Source organism: Oryctolagus cuniculus, chromosome 18 (genome assembly GCF_051225735.1).
Source record: "Oryctolagus cuniculus isolate XC-2025 breed Fujian yellow rabbit chromosome 18, ASM5122573v1, whole genome shotgun sequence".
Taxonomy (NCBI): Eukaryota; Metazoa; Chordata; class Mammalia; order Lagomorpha; family Leporidae; genus Oryctolagus; species Oryctolagus cuniculus.
Genome location: NC_142884.1, coordinates 13,332,378 through 13,348,500, shown reverse-complemented (window position 1 = coordinate 13,348,500; position 16,123 = coordinate 13,332,378). Strand labels below are relative to the sequence as shown.

Genomic DNA, 16,123 nt, shown 5'->3' with positions numbered 1-16,123 from the left:
GGAGAAAGGGCAGCTGGAGCGAGGTGTGAAGCTCGGAGCTGAGGGGCACTGGAATCTTGCTTGATAGAGCTGAGCGTGAGATTGGACGTCTCGGGGTGTTGGTGTCAAGGCTGGTGCTGCAGGTGCGCTGAAGTCATCACTTGGGGTGAGGTCTTCGTTCCTGACTGAATGGCTGTTGTCTGACCTGTCACTTGTGATTGTCCTGCAGATGGTACAGGATAGATTCCTGACAGGAGTCCTGGGTTAGCCCAAGATCTCAGACAAAGTGGTACATCTGGGGAGTTATTACAAGTGTGAAGGCCACGGGATGTTCCCGGGTCCTTTTGGCCACATGTTGAGTGGCCATGTATGCATAGTGTGTGGGATGCAAGAAGCCCTAGGAGCACTGTGTGTGCAGGTCTGTACTTTGTCCTGTCCTGCTCTGTTTGCTATGGAGTCGGTTGTTAATGGGGAAGCTGTGAAGAGACGATATGTCCAAACAAGTGGAGATGACAAAGGAATTTAGTGCTGTTGAAAAGAAATAGGAGATTGGGGAAATGTCATTAAATGGAGAAGAGAGTTCCATCTGGGCATTGTCGAGTGGCCAGAAATAAGAGGAGACAAGTGCCTTGCATTTTGGCAGATGCCTTAAGAACTACAGGTTGAAAGTTCAGGGTAGGGGGCCAGCGCTGTGGCACACCGGGTTAACGCCCTGGCCTGAAGTGCCGGCATCCCATATGGGCACCGGTTCTAGTCCCAGCTGCTCCACTTCCGATCCAACTCTCTGCTATGGCCTGGGAAAGCAGTAAAAGATGGCCCAAGGCCGGCGCCGCGGCTCACTAGGCTAATCCTCCGCCTAGCGGCGCCGGCACACCGGGTTCTAGTCCCGGTCGGGGCGCCGGATTCTGTCCCGGTTGCCCCTCTTCCAGGCCAGCCCTCTGCTGTGGCCAGGGAGTGCAGTGGAGGATGGCCCAGGTGCTTGGGCCCTGCACCCCATGGGAGACCAGGAGAAGCACCTGGCTCCTGGCTCCTGCCATCGGATCAGCGCGGTGCGCCGGCCGCAGCGCGCCGGCCGCGGCGGCCATTGGAGGGTGAACCAACGGCAAAGGAAGACCTTTCTCTCTGTCTCTCTCTCTCACTGTCCACTCTGCCTGTAAAAAAAAAAAAAAAGAAGAAGATGGCCCAAGTCCTTGGGCCCCTGCACCTGTGTGGGAGACCTGGAAGAAGCTCCTGGCTTCAGATCGGCGCAGCTCTGGCCGTTGCGGCCATCTGGGGAGTGAACCATCGGATGGAAGACCTCTCCTCTCTCTGTGTAACTCTGATTTTCAAATAAATCTTAAAAAAAAAAAAAAAAAAAAAGGCCGGCGCTGCAGCTCAATAGGCTAATCCTCTGCCTGCAGCACTGGCACCCCAAGTTCTAGTCTTGGCTGGGGCGCCGGATTCTGTCCCGGTTGCTCCTCTTCCAGTCCAGCTCTCTGCTGTGGCCCTGGAAGGCAGTGGAGGATGGCCCAAGTGCTTGGGCCCTGCACCCGCATGGGAGACCAGGAGGAAGCACCTGGCTCCTGGCTTCGGATCAGCGCGGTGCGCAGGCCACAGCGCACCAGCTGCTGCGGCCATTGGGGGATGAACCAACGGAAAAGGAAGACCTTTCTCTCTCTCTCTCTCTCTCTCTCTCTCTCTCACTGTCCACTCTGCCTGTCAAAAAAGAAAAAGAAAAAAAAAGAAAGAAGGTTCAGGGTAACTAAGGCAATTGACAAAAGAGTGAACCATGGGGCCGGCACTGTGGCATAGTGGGTAAAGCCACTGCCTGCAATGCCAGAATCCTATATAGGCGCCGATTCGAGTCCTGGCTGTTCCTCTTCTGGTCCAGCTCCTTGCTATGGCTCGGAAGGGCAGTAGAAGATGGCCCAAGTGCTTAGGCCCCTGCACTCACATGGGGGACCTGGAAGAAGCTCCTGGCCCTGGCTTCGGATCAGTCCCCCTCTGGCCATTGTGGCCGTTTGGGGGAGTGAACCAGCAGATGGAAGATCTTTCTCCCTGTCTCTCCCTCTCTGTCATTCTACCTCACAAATAAATTAAATCTTCAAACAAACAAACAAACAACCATAAATCCAATCCTCTGGCCCTGCTGACAGGAAAGGGCCAGGTCACTTTGCAGCTTTTGCTTGCTTTTCTCAAGGCAAGTTTCTGGAACTCGCAAGCAAGCATTACTTACCGACTGAATCAGGCAGATAGACGCGCTAATCACATGTCATTAGCTTTTGTTCCATCTAAGGGGAGTATTTTATATCACCGCTTCTGTTTCAAAGGAAAACAACACTTAGCTACAGATAATTCCAGGTCAGCGCCAGTGCTTCATGCATTCAGTGTAACACCATACAATCATCAACTGGAAGAGGTTAGATTTTTTTTAATTGACTTTGACAGAAAGTTTCTACTTTATATTAAGTTAGAAAAAATGGATATGGAACATGGGACTTTATTTTTTAAAAAGAGTTTTTATTTATTTGAAAGGCAGAGTTTAGAGAGAGAGGGAGGGAGAGACAGAGAGGTCTTCCACCTACTGGTTCACTCCCCAAATGGCCACAATGGCTGGAACTGGGCTGGTTTGAAGCCAGGAGCTTCTTCCAAGTCTCCCATGTGGATGGCAGGGACCCAAAGACTTGGACCATCTTCTGCTGCTTCCCTAGGCACACCAGCAGGGAGCTGGACCAGAAGTGGAGCAGCCAGGACTGGAACTGGCGTCCATACAGGATGCCACTGTTGGCGGGCAGTGACTTAATCCACTATACCATAACACTGGTCCTGAGATTTAATTTTTAAAAGATTTGTTTATTTGAAAGGCAGAAAGAGAGATATCTTCCATTTGTTTGTTCACTCTTTAAATGGCCAAAGCCAGGAACCAGTAACTCCATCCTGATCGCCACACCAGTAGCAGGGGCCCAAGTGCTTGAACCATTGGCTGGATTGGAACTGCAGAGGCTGAGACTTGAGGCAGCACTTGGATATGGGATGCTGGCGTTGCCACTGGCGGTTTAACCTGCTGTGCCGATGGTGAGGATGTGGGATAGACAGGGGTCAGTAAAGGAAAGGGATCCTGATGAGGCCGCTCTGGTGCCTGGGGAAAGTGGGGGAGCTGAACTGGGACGGGCCGGGCTGCCGTTTTTAGCGGTGTAGGGCCATGGCCTGAGACTGATGCAAGCTACTTAGCTCCTGGAGTAAATGTAGCCGGGATCCACACCCCCGCGACAGTGAGATGCATGTTTATGGCGAGAAAAAAATAGTTATTTTCAAGGGGAAATATTTTAGATAGATTTTTCTTACTTTATATTAATATACTTTAACAAAAAAAAAATACAAAGGGAAAACCTCTTAATAATAAAACATGCTCCCTCACCTGAGGGACTCAGTGCTGTCACATCAGGTCGTAAGCTTCGAGAGACTGACTCCCAGGTCAGCGTCCTCAGTAGTCAATTTGCTTTGGGATATTCGGCAATATGCGTACGTCTTTCTCTGCAATTTGATACTAATACCAGAAAAAATTTAAGTTGTCTATGCGAACACAGCTTCCCCTTTGGCCCCGTCAGATGGCCGTCGTCTGTCCTAAGAAGCCAACCAACGGCATCCCATGGTCCAGAAAAGGGACTGGTGCTGCCCTCTCTCCTGGGGGCCTCCCCACTCTGTCAGTTTCAGCCTCAGGCCGTCAGATCACACAGTGCCCTCCTTCCGGTCCTCTGCTGGCCTCTCAGCGGTCATTCCTGTTAACTCCTTGACGGCTGTCCTCTAGAGCGAGTGGCGGATGGAAGACCTCTCTCTCTGTAACCGACTTTCAAGTGAATCAGTTATATTTATATATGCAGCTCCCCTAACTTGCTCCTGAAATCCTGCTGTCGTAAGCGGGCCTTGGGACGTCAGGAAGCCGAGTTCATGGGACATTTTCGTTGGACGACTCAAGAAGACCTAAAGCAAAAAGTCTCCAGTGCAGGTACCCTTGTGACTGCCCAGAGGTAGGGAATGCGGGGTTAATTCCGAATGGGCCTTGCAGGAAGTGTAACCCAGGAGCTCCGTGCAATCCCAACCTTGAGCAGGCGCAATCCCAACCTTGAGCAGGCGTGAGACTGGAAAGTGTTTTGGAGGGAGGGGGAGGGAGGGACTTGGCTTTGGCCCGGGACAGCCACCCGACGAGGGGGGCCTCGGGGAGCCCGGGGCGCAGGTGCACGGGGTGGCCCTGGTGCGGACGAGCGCGCGTCCCCCTCAGAATGTGACGGCCCACGAGCAAGTTCCCTGATGCCACGCGGCTCCGTGGAGAGGACTGCTTTTCCCTTGTTCGTGGAGGCGGGCGTGAGCCCCGGGAGCGCGGATTCTGTGTGCGGAGGCGCCTCCTGCAGAGCGAGCCCAGGAGGCCGCGGGTTCTTCCCAGGAGCAGTCGCGGGTGCCCGTGCGGGGAGCAGCGTCTCTCGGGGGCCTCGCGCGACTCATTTCCCGCTTTCTGGGGCTGTCCCTAGGCCGCGTTCCCCTTCCCGGGCCCTGCGGACGTCCGGACGCTCCCGGGTCCCCGCACGAGGGAGAGGAATGGCCGCCTTCGAGGTAAGGGTGGTGACACTGAGGGCCAAGGAGGACCGCAAATAGCAGAGAATCTGCGCACCTGCGGCTGCCTTTTCCCCGTCTGATTCGACTGCGCTTGGTTCTGTCTCTCTGATTATTATATATTTTATAGAATAGAGAAGTTAGTGGGGATGAACAATTTTCCCACGTTACTCCCCCGCTCACAAACTAGGTTTTGAAAGTCTCTCAAGCTCTTTTCATCATGTACGTTGGTGACTATATTTTTATGCATAATTGCAAAGATTTTTTTTGCACCAAAATTCTTATCTCTTAATTCTGTTTTCCATGAACTTTTTGAGGTACCCTTATATATCTCATTTTATTATTAAGAGATTTATTTATTTATTTGAGAGGTAGCATTACAGAGAGAGAGGGAGAGACAGAGAGATCTTCCATCTGCTGATTCACTGTCCAAACAGCCTCAGTGGCTGGGGCTGGGCCGGGCCAAAGCTTTGAACCTGGAACCCCACCCAGGGTCTCTTAAGTGGGTGCAGGGCCCCAAGCACTTGGGCCGTCTTCTGCTGCTTTCCCAGGACCAAAGCAGGGAGCCGGGTCGGAAGTGCAGCAGCCGGGAACTTGAACCTGCGCCCATGTGGGATGCTGGTGGCACAGGTGGTGGCTTAACCCCCGTGCCACAACACAGACCCCATGTAGCTCATTTTCAATTGTGACATTTTAAATTTCACGTGGAAATGTTCGCGTTTTTGATTGCATCGTGTTCCTGTTGAGTTGTGCGCCTCTGGAGTCTTAGCTGCTTCCCCCCTACAGACAGGTGACAGGCACATCACTGTGTTAAGTGACGCTGCAGAGGTGCAGCCTGCTGGTATAACCTTTTCCCAGACATCAGTTATGAAAAGAATAACCAGGGGCCGGCACTGTGGCGTAGCGAGTAAACCCGCCACCTGCAGCACCAGCATCCTATATGGGAGCCAGTTTGAGACCCAGCTGCTCCACTTCCGATCCAGCTCTCTGCTGTGGCCCGGGAAGGCAGTGGAAGATGGCCCAAGTCCTGGGGGCCCCTGCACCTGCATAGGAGACCTGGAAAAAGCTCCTGGCTCCTGGCTTCGGATCGGCGCAGCTCTGGCTGTTGCAGCCATACGGGGAGTGAACCAGCAGATGGAAGACCTCTCTCTCTGTGCCTCTGCCTCTCTGTGTAACTCTTTCAAATAAATAAAATTAATCTTTTTTTTTTTTTAAAAGAATGACGCTTCTGGCCTGTGCTGCACTGGCTGCCCTGCAGCCGAACATCCAGGCACGGCGCAGCCACAGACCCGGCGAGAGGTTTTCACACAGGAAGAGCGCCATCCTGGTTCCTCGTCCCCTTAGGCCCGTGTTGGTGTGGTTTACGGGTCACCTCTTTGTCCCATTGGCAGCGAGCCGTTGGTAAGTTGGATTGAAAACGTCTCGAGGGACAGACCTGAGCCACCTGGTTAAGTGGCTGCTCACGACACCCGCATCCTTGTCGGAGGGCCTGGTTCCCGGCTCGGCTCGTCCCCTGCCGACCCAGCTCCCTGTGACGTGCTCTGTGTTGCTGACTGAATTGCTGCCTGTTTCTCGGGCAGGATGCGTCACAGTTCTAGCACATTCTAAGTAGAATCAGCAAGGGCACGAAGTGAGAATACGAGGGCGGCTGTCGTGGCTGTGGGTTTCACGAGGCTGAGGATAAGATGGTTGCGAGGCTTAGACAGGATAGGAGAAAGTCCACAGATGGATTAAGTCCCTGCAGACCTAGGCCAGCTCCCCGCCCAGCCTCCTCTTCTTGGTCACGGTGATGGCTGTCGGGGGTTAAGATCTCTGCTGATGTTCCGTCTCTGCTGCAGGAGGCGGTGACCTTCCAGGACGTGGCCGTGGTCTTCAGCGAGGAGGAGCTGCGGCTGCTGGACGCGGCGCAGAGGGCGCTGTACCGCGAGGTGATGCTGGAGAACTTCCGGAACCTGCTGTCCGTGGGTGAGGACGGGCGCGCTCGGACACTCGGTGTCACCCTGTGCAGTGACCTTGTGTGTCCAGGGGTCAAGGCTCTGGAGGTCTTGAACTTGACTCTCCTACTGATAAATTTTAGTGCACCAGGATAGAAAGTGTCAGAGTGTCTCAGGAGGAAGGAAACACATTGTAGCCAACGCTGGCCAGCTGCAGCAACAGAGAGAGAGGTCTTCCATCAGCTGGTTCACTCCCCAGATGGCCCCAACAGCCTGAGCTGAACCAGTCTGGAGCCAGGAGCCAGGAGCTTCCTCCAGGTCTCCCAGGTGGGTACAGGGGCCCAAGGACCTGGCCCATCTTCTTCTTCTTCTTCTTCTTTTTTTTTTTTTTTTTTTTTTGACAGGCAGAGTGGACAGTGAGAGAGAGAGACAGAGAGAAAGGTCTTCCTTTGCCGTTGTTCACCCTCCAATGGCTGCTGCAGCTGGTGCATTGCGGCCGGCGCACTGCGCTGATCCGATGGCAGGAGCCAGGTGCTTCTCCTGGTCTCCCATGGGTGCAGGGCCCAAGCACTTGGGCCATCCTCCACTGCACTCCCTGGCCACAGCAGAGAGCTGGATCAGAAGAGAAGCAGCCGGGACTAGAACCAGCGCCACATGGAAAGCTTAGCCTATGTGCCACAGCGCTGGCCCCTACGTGCTACAGCGCTGGCCCCAGGGATGGGTTTTATACTCCAGACTTACATATGTGTCACAGGCCTAAAATACTAGTGTTTCCTCAGTGTCACTTTAAGAATGAAAAACACTGCCTTTTTTTTTTTTAGATTGATTTATTTATTTGAAAGTCAGAGTTACACAAAGAGAGGAGTGGCAGAGAGAGGTTTCCCATCCGATGGTTCACTCATCAATTGGCCGCAACCGCTTGAGGTGTGCTGATCCAAAGCCAGGAGCCAGGAGCTTCTTCCGGGTCTCCCATGTGAATGTAGAGGTCCAAGGACCTGGGCCATCTTCTACTGCTTTTCCAGGCCATAGCAGAGAGCTGGATCAGAAGTGGAGCAGCTGGGACTCGAACCAGCGCCCATATGGTATGCCAGTGCTTCAGGCCAGGGCATTAACCTGCTATGCCACAGCGCCAGCCCCAAAAAATACTGCTTTCAATGACCTGGTGGTCTGTATGCAGTAGGAACCCAGATTTCCAGTAAGTTGCAGCGTTAGTGAGTTTGTTTTAAATGTGACTTTGCCTGTTCACAGGTGTCACCCCTTCACACCTGATCCATCCCACTCAGAAAACAGGAAAGGGCTGGACGTGAAGACAGCAACCCAAAGAGAAAGGGGATCAGGTGAGATATAGCAGCAGGAGTCCTCATAGAAACGTTCCTGTTTCTCTTCTCTCCACCACTGCTGCCACCATGTGGTGCGAAATGTTTGTTGTTATGCTGCACTGGCTTCTTGCCCCAACCCCACTCCCCTTTTAAAGACTATTTATTTGAAAGGCAGAGTGACAGACACAGAGATCTTCCCTCCGCTGGTTCACTCCCCAGGTGTCTGGGCCAGGCTGAAGTCAGGAGCCAGGAGCTTCATCCGGGTCTCCCACGCGGGTGCAGGGGCCCAAGCACTCGGGCCATCTTCTACTGCTTTCCCAGGCCGTAGCAGGGAGCTGGATCGGAATGGGGGCAGCCGGGGCTCGAACTGGCACCCACATGAGACGCAGCATCACGGGTGGCGGCTTAACCCGCTGCGCTACAACGCTGGCCTTTGATTTCTCTCTGCCTCCCTCTCACACAATCCCTCTTCACTACTCTGCGTCCATCCAGACGTACAGTCTTCCGTTTCAGGTCAGCTGACCAGCAACCTTGAGCCCCCTGGGTCCTTTAGCCTGACGTCCTCAGGCCCTGCGAATGGGGACGGGAGTTCTTTAGGGGCAATTCTTCTGCCTGACGCTTCCGCCTGGCGCCCGTATGGCCCCTGCGCTCTGCCTGGAAAACAGCTCAAACCATCCAGTGCTGCCTTCACTTCCTTCAAAACTCGCTGCAGTTTTATTTTTATCAGAAAAACCTTTTCTGAGCGCCTCATTGAAAAGATGGCCACTCGCACCCAGCCCTGCGTCATGTCGGCTCTCCTGGATTTTTTCGCTCGCTCACCACCTCTCTCTCCCCGCTGCGGCGTGATGGCCACGAGTGGAGGAGCTGTGTCTGTGTCACTTGTTGGTTGTTCCAGCCTCAGGGCCTGGAGCGGTCCCGGGCCGTGGCAGCTCCCTGGAAACCGGTGTGTTCTGGAAGGGCGAGTGTGCCGCCTGCAGGGCTGCCGCAGGTAGCTGGCGGGTGTAGGCGAGGCAGAGGGAATGGGGTTGTGGAGCAGGATTTGTTCGCTGGTGGCCGCCTCTCCACCTTGGCGTGCGTGTACACCGTGGTCGTGAGCACCGAGCAGAACGCCTGCCCGGTTGCTCTCCCGCGTCCCCTGTAGGGCGTCTGTTTACTTCTGGACAGGGTTACGTTCTGAGCGAGGATTCTGGTGCCGACTTGGTAGCAGCCCCACAGAAGGAAAAGCCGATTCTCGGGGCGTTAGGCCGTGGCCAGGCAGCAGACTCGGTTCCCTGAAGGCGTCTCCCGCCTGGAGCGCCTGTCCCTGTCCCTGTGTCCAGGCCTCCCAGCCCTGTGCTGCAGGGGAGGACTTAAGTCTCGCGGCTGAATGTTGCCTTTTTCTCCGATTCAGGAATACGTTGTGCCTTTATTTCCTACAGATATCGCCAATATACAGATTTCATGTGATTTTCCCTACGTTTTTATAAAAGACTTTGTTTTCTGTGTAACTAACTGACATGATAACCTGGGAAAAATAGAAACTTCTGCTTCAAACTCATCACGTCCTTTGAGAGACTTTTAAGGGTCAGCTTGTTAAATACAACCGTTAGCCACAGTGCCGTCCACGAGGGACTTACGCACCTGTTAGCATTTTTCCCACGTGTCTCCCAGTGGGTACCTTCTAGAACCAAAGGCTCAAGGTCTTTTGAGCGTGGGCCACATGAAGAAACGCACCTTTCCCACGAGCAGAAGCAGGGTTTCACGGGCGCCTAGACGCACGGCGTGGCTTCAGTACGTGCTCCACGTGACCCCTTTCCTGCAGGGGTACGGCTCGCAGAGTTCCTCGCCTGGCCCCTTTTTATTTCTGAATGCTCGTGTCCAGCTTTTAAATGAATTCGCTCCTCACGACAGGGTTTCAGCTTTGACTTTGCGAAGCTGTTGTGAGACAACGGTTCTTCCATGTCCCAGGCTGCAGCAGGAGCCAATGTGCGGCGCCCCCTCCTTTCTTTTCCCTCTAAGTATTTTTTGCCATCTTTGATTTTTTTTATTTTTGTCTCCTTTGTTTCCCGCCTCTGTGGGTTTTCCTGCCATGCGCTGTCCCTTTGATATTTCAAATAGCTGACTTGGAAAAGAAGTTTTCCCACCGGGACTTGGCTGCAGCCCTCACGGGAAAGTCCACCTGGGAGCCATCTGTCCATTGCTGAACTCTGTTGTATTGTTGTGGGCCATGCTCATAGGTAGGAAGGTGTAAGACAGGGGTCGTGTCCAAGATGCAAAGTGCTGTCCCTTGTCGCCGCTGCACCGTGGTGGGAAGGACGTGCGCACTCCAGACGGCCAATGAGAGGGCGCGTCTGGTGGTGGAAAGGTTCCAGGGGCCGGAAGTTACCTGGGAGAATTGGGTGGGGACCAGGCTCGCCATCACTCACCGGGCAATGAAGAAGGCCTCGAGGCTGAGCTGAGGCTGAGCAGAGCCCACCCGGGTGGCTGGCAGGGAACAGTCCTGCTCGTGGGAGTCGCCGCCTCGGGCCAGCTCTAGGAGTTGACGCTGTGACCCCTCCTGCTCCGGGACTCCGTCTAGGTGGGAAAAGATTAAATTCCAGCTCTGCATTTTTTTCCCCTGGAGGTCTGACTTCCTGTCAGGTTGTGGAATGATGTGTGTTGCTAGTTCAACTTTCCGTTCCTTTTGTCCTCATAAAGGCCCTGTAAGAGCCGGAACTCCAGTTCCCCTCTGCTTACACACCTGCTAGGCGTGTTTTAGTGTGTGTTAGGGGTCCCGACACATTGCCATCCCAGTCGCCTAGACGTTGAAGTCGCTTTCCGATGAAATGACCACGGCAGAGCTACATAGAGGCTGCTTGTCGGGTGTCCACTGAAGCAAAGCAAGAGGTGCCTGTTCACAAAAACGTTTCGGGGGCTGGTGCTGTGGGGTACTAGGCTAAGCCTCCACCTGCGGTGCCGGCATCCCATATGGGTGCCGGTTCAAGTCCCAGCTGCACCACTTCCGATCCAGCTCTCTGCTGTGGCCTGGGAAGACAGTAGAGGATGGCCCAAGTCCTTGGGCCCCTGCACCTGCGTGGGAGGCCCAGAGGAAGCTCCTGGCTCCTGGCTTCAGATCAGCACAGCTCCAGCAGCTGTGGCCATTTGGGGAGTAAACCAGCGGATGGAAGACCTCTCTCTGTCTCTCCCCCTCTCTGTAACTCCACCTCTCAAATAAATAAATAAAACCTTTAAAAAAATTTTCCAGAGAAAATTATTTATATGTCTGAAGGAGGGAGGGAGAGAGAAAGCGCACACTCCCACCTACTGGTTCATTCCCTAAATGTTCACAGCACGGGGGCTGGGCTGGGCCAAAGCCTGGAGCTGGGGTCGCAATGGAATTGGTAACAAGAACACAATTACTTGAGCTGTCACTGGTGCTGCCCTGCGAGTTGGAGTCCTTGCTGGAGCTGGAACCAGGCATCCACGCAGTTATCCTAACTGCAGCATAATTGCTAGGTCAAAGGCCTGCCCTAGAAGTCCTCTCTTAATAGATTACTTGTTCATTTGAAAGGCAGAGTGACAGAGAGTAAGGCACACACACACACACACACACAGAGCGCTCTTTCATCCACTGGTTCACTCTCAAATAGCTGCAACAGCCAGAGCTGTCGGGGCCAAAGCCAGGAGCCCAGAATCCCATCCAGGTTTCCCATGTAGTACCGGGCCATCCTCTGCTGCTCTCTCAGGCGCATGAGCAGGGAGCTGGATTGGAAGTGGAGCAGCGGGGACTCAAATGGCACCCAAATGGGATGCCGACGCTGCAGCTCGGGGGGCTTTAACCTGCTGTGCCATGGCGCCTGCCCCGCGTATTGTATGTTTTAAAATGAAGTCTTTGACTGCTCTCATGCAGGAGACTTGGTGTCACACAGGTCTATTGAAGCTTAATGGAACGGGGTGGGTGTTTGGCGCAGCGCCTGCAATGCCTGCGTCCCACGTGGGGGCGCCTGAGTTTGAGTCCCAGCTCCGCTTCCTGTTCCAGCTTCTTGTTAATGCACACCCTGGGAGGCCGAAGGTGTTGGCTTAGGGAGTTGGGTCCAAGCCCTTGCCACCCATGGGGGAGACGATTCCATTGAATCCTCTTCCTGGCTTCAGCCTGGCTCACCCTGGCTGTTTTGGGCATCTGGGGAGTGACCCAGTGAATGGAAGATCTTTGTCTCTGCCTTTCAGATGAAATGGAAATCCATCGTAAAGCCTAGTGGGGGTGGCCAGTGGGTCACTTCCTGCACCTCTGGACACGCAGATCGGAGACCGTGACGCCCAGTGAAGAAGACAGATTGAACCTTCTCAGGTCCGTTAGGTGTCGGTGCTTTACCTAAGTGTGACGTCCTGAAGACTGTGCCGAGCCTCTGAATTCTCTGTCCCTGCAGCAGATCGGACCCACGGTGAGACGGGGACGGTCCCAGAAGCAGAGCTGCGTGAAGAGCGCTCTCGTGAGCAGATCTGGGAGCACGCTGCAGGCGACTCAACCAGACTCCAAGACCCCGCGCTGCGTCATCTTTGGTTCCCCAAACCAGGTGATTCGTCCTGCCAGGTTGGGACAGGACTGTGCTTGACCCTCCCTGGACAAACATCTCTCCAGGATAATGAGCGTAAGAAGTTCTCTGACGGCGCCAGCTTTGTCCTCCACGCACAGTCACACCTGGGAGAGAAGTCTCATACGTGTGCCGAGTGTGGGAAAAGCTTCCGTTAGAGTTCAGCTCTTCGTGTTCATCAGAGGGCCCACAGGGGTGAGAGACGCTGTAAGTGTGCCGAGTGTGGTAAGGAGTTCAGCCAGAGCTGTGTCTACAAGCCCACCAGAAAGTCCACACCGTGGAGAAACCGTGCACATGCGCAGAGTGTGGGAAAGGCTTCAGCCGCAGAGCCACGCTCACCGTGCACCACAAGCTGCACACGGGAGAGAAACCTCACACTTGCAAGGAGTGCGGGCGGGCCTTCGTGCACGCGTCCCACCTGCAGGAACATCAGAGAATCCACACCGGGGAGAAGCCGTTCCAGTGTGACTTGTGTGGCAAGAACTTCCGCCGGAGATCAGGGCTCGATAACCACTGCACGGTGCACGCGGGAGAGAAGCCGTACGGATGCGCGGAGTGTGGGAGGCGCTGCACCTGCAGCTCGAATCTGCACATCCACCAGAGGGTCCACACGGGAGAAAAACCCTACAAGTGCGCAGAATGTGGCAAGAGCTTCATTCAGCCTTCGCAGTTTCAGGCCCACCGCAGAATCCACACGGGAGAGAAACCGTACGTGTGCAAAGTGTGCGGCAAGGGCTTCATGTACAGTTCAAGTTTTCAGGCCCATCAAGGAGTCCACACTGGGGAGAAGCCGTACAGGTGTGACGCGCATGGCAAGAGCTTCAGGATGAAAATCCATGACCAAGTCCACTTGGTGGTCCACACTGAGAGAAACCTGATAAATGTGAGATATGCCAGAAAGCCTTCCGGCAGAGTTCGTATCTTAAAATCCACCAGAAGGCCCACAGCGTAGAGAAACCTTACAGGTGTGAGGAGTGCGGGCAGGGCTTCAATCAGAACTCACGCCTTCAGACTCACCGGCTCGGCCACACTGGGGAGAAGCCCTACAAGTGTGACGAGTGTGGGAAGGGCTTCCGTCGGAGGGCAGATCTGAAGATTCATTGCAGGATCCACACGGGGGAGAAACTGTACCACTGTGAGGACTGCGGGCAGGTGTTCTGGCAGGCCTCAAATCTTCTGGCCCATCAGAGGGTGCACAGTGGCGAGAAACCATTCAAATGCGACGCCTGCGGGAAGGGCTTTGGTCGGAGTTCCCACCTCCAAGCCCATCAGAAAGTGCACACGGGAGAAAAGCCGTACAGGTGCGAGGCGTGTGGCAAGGGCTTCAAGTGGAGCCTGAATCTGGCCATGCACCAGCGGGTGCACACGGGAGAGAGGCCGTACAGGTGTGGGGAGTGCGGCAAGTCCTTCAGTCAGGCCTCCAGCCTTCAGCTGCATCAGAGCGTCCACACTGGGGAGAAGCCGTACAGGTGCGGCGAGTGTGGCAAAGTCTTCAGTCGGTCGTCACAGCTGCGGTCACATCAGAGAGTGCACACGGGGGAGAAGCCGTACAGCTGTGCCGTGTGTGGGAAGACCTTCAGCTGGAGGTCCAACCTTACGATTCATCACAGAATCCACGTTCGTGATAAGTCTTACAAAAGCAATAGGGGTGGGAAGGACAGAGAAACCACAGAGGAAAAAAGTTCTATAAAGTGATTTTTTGGAGACTCAAGTGTCACGTGAATTCTTCCAATCGTCATATCTTACAGGAAAATTGTTTCATGAAAACCAGTGTTTGAACCCTAGCTCCTCCTATTCCAGTGGCCCAAAGAGTACACAGAGGAGAGCCCTCGTTACTGGCATAGTATGAGCTTCCGTGGGAACCTTGGCCTTGCTCCAGAGTTACCAGGAAGAGAAGTTTTGGGAGGGAGAGGGGTTTTAGCAGATGTTTTGCCACAGGTTCATGATGCCCAAATCAGTGTCTGTTAGAATGTTAAGTCCATAGAAACAGATGCCTTGTTCACTGTTGAGTCTGCAGCATTGCATATACTTCACTAGGTCTCAATAGGTGTTAGGTTAGTGAGGAGAATGTGTAATAGGGGAAAATTGGTATTGAACATTTGTAATCAGAACAGGAAACTTGAACATAGCCTTCATAAAATGAATTCCCGGAGACAGCATTGAAATGTGGAAAGGCACTCAAGTCTGCAAGCTGCAATACTAGTTTGGTAAGGCCCTCCAGCCTCCTATCACACTGGTTCCTATCTCCTTGGACTTTTTCTAGCACTTGTTGGTTTATACAGTATAGATTTAGTTACCTTTTGTGACAGTGTGGAGTGAAAAATGAACTTTGTGGATTTTACGTGCTACACAATTGATTATTTTTCTCAACACTGTTAAGGCAAGGTAAAGTGTCAGAATTACTAGTGACAAGTTTTATTTTCGAAGATTATTAATTATTTGAAAGAGCCACAGAGAGAGGGAAGACAGAGCTTCTGTTCATTGGGTCACTCCCCAAGTGGCCACAACAGCTGAGGCTGGGCCAGGTGGAGGAAGGAGGCTGGAACTCCATCTGGGCCTCCCACATGGATGGCAGGGGACCAGTTACTTGGGCCATCTTCTTCTTTTTCAGAGACTTTGGCAGAGAGCTGGATTGGAAGTGGAACAATCGGGACTCCAACTGGCACCACAATGCCAGCCCTATGAGCATTTTTTAGTCAATGTTGATCATTGTTTTCTTACTCTTTAGCTTATTGTCCACAGCGTTAGTATTACTTTCAATAGTTTTAGGTAGAGGTTATATGCAGTAGATTACTTTTGTCAAGTTCCCTAGTGCATAGCCTTCCTTTCTCCCGTGAGAGAACGAATAGCAAGTTACTAGAATTTGGTGAATTTCATCAACTATCAATTGTTGGGGCATCACTCACTTTCACATCTTTTCCTAGCAGTGAGAATGAAAATAGATTTCCAAGAGAAGTTCAGTATGTATCAGAATGCAAAGTGCCCATTCCTGATTGGGACATCCTAGAATAGGAATTTATCATTAGGAAATTTAAATAGGAAAGGTGAGTCACACATTAGTCATGTTACTGAGTTTTGTAGAAGTGTGAAGAGAGTTATATACTCCTATAACAACATCCATCAAAATGATGGTCAAGGGGCCTGTGCTGTGGTGTAGTGCTGTGGATGCCTGCAGTGTTGGCATCCCATACGGGCGCCAGGTCGAGTCCCTGCTGATCCACTTCCAATCCAGTTCCCTGCTATGGCCTGGGAAAGCACCCGCGTGGGAGACCCGGAAGAAGCTCCTGGCTCCTGGCTTCAGATCCGCACAGCTCCGGCTGTTGCAGCCATCTGGGGCGTGAACCAGCGGATGGAAGACCTCTCTGTTTTTCTCTCTCTGCCTCTCCTTCTCTCTCTCTGTAACTCTTTCAAATAAATAAATAAATCTTTAAAAAAAAAAAAAAAAAGATGGTCCAGACAGAACAGAGAATGTGATGGTTTCTTTTATGAGGGTACTTTAAAATGTTCATGGGGAGATGGAATTTAAAGTAAAGTTTATTTTGATGCAAAAAATTGAAATCCAGTTTCTAGATAATATGCATTTTCTATGAGCTTTGCAAAGACCCCTTCCTTATGTGCATGGATTTCAAAAAATTTTTTGCACCCAAATAAACTTTTTTAGGAACTTTGTTCCATTTTCCATGACGTTTTTGAAGTACCTTTATAGTTAAAGTCATGTGCGTCTGTGAGCGTAATAGTGCCTGTGACCATGTGT

General features: G+C 52.8%; 1 protein-coding gene across 1 annotated transcript; it reads left to right on the top strand.

Moving 5' to 3' along the window:
- The first annotated feature begins 4,551 nt into the window (after positions 1 to 4,551).
- On the top strand, positions 4,552 to 14,080 carry LOC100352369 (uncharacterized). The gene is given in 7 exon segments (XM_070063498.1): positions 4,552 to 4,566; positions 5,911 to 5,967; positions 6,405 to 6,541; positions 7,749 to 7,837; positions 12,205 to 12,615; positions 12,618 to 13,232; positions 13,235 to 14,080. Coding segments are annotated over 7 exon segments (2,154 nt in total). The 3' UTR covers positions 14,065 to 14,080.
- Positions 14,081 to 16,123: the final 2,043 nt, after the last annotated feature.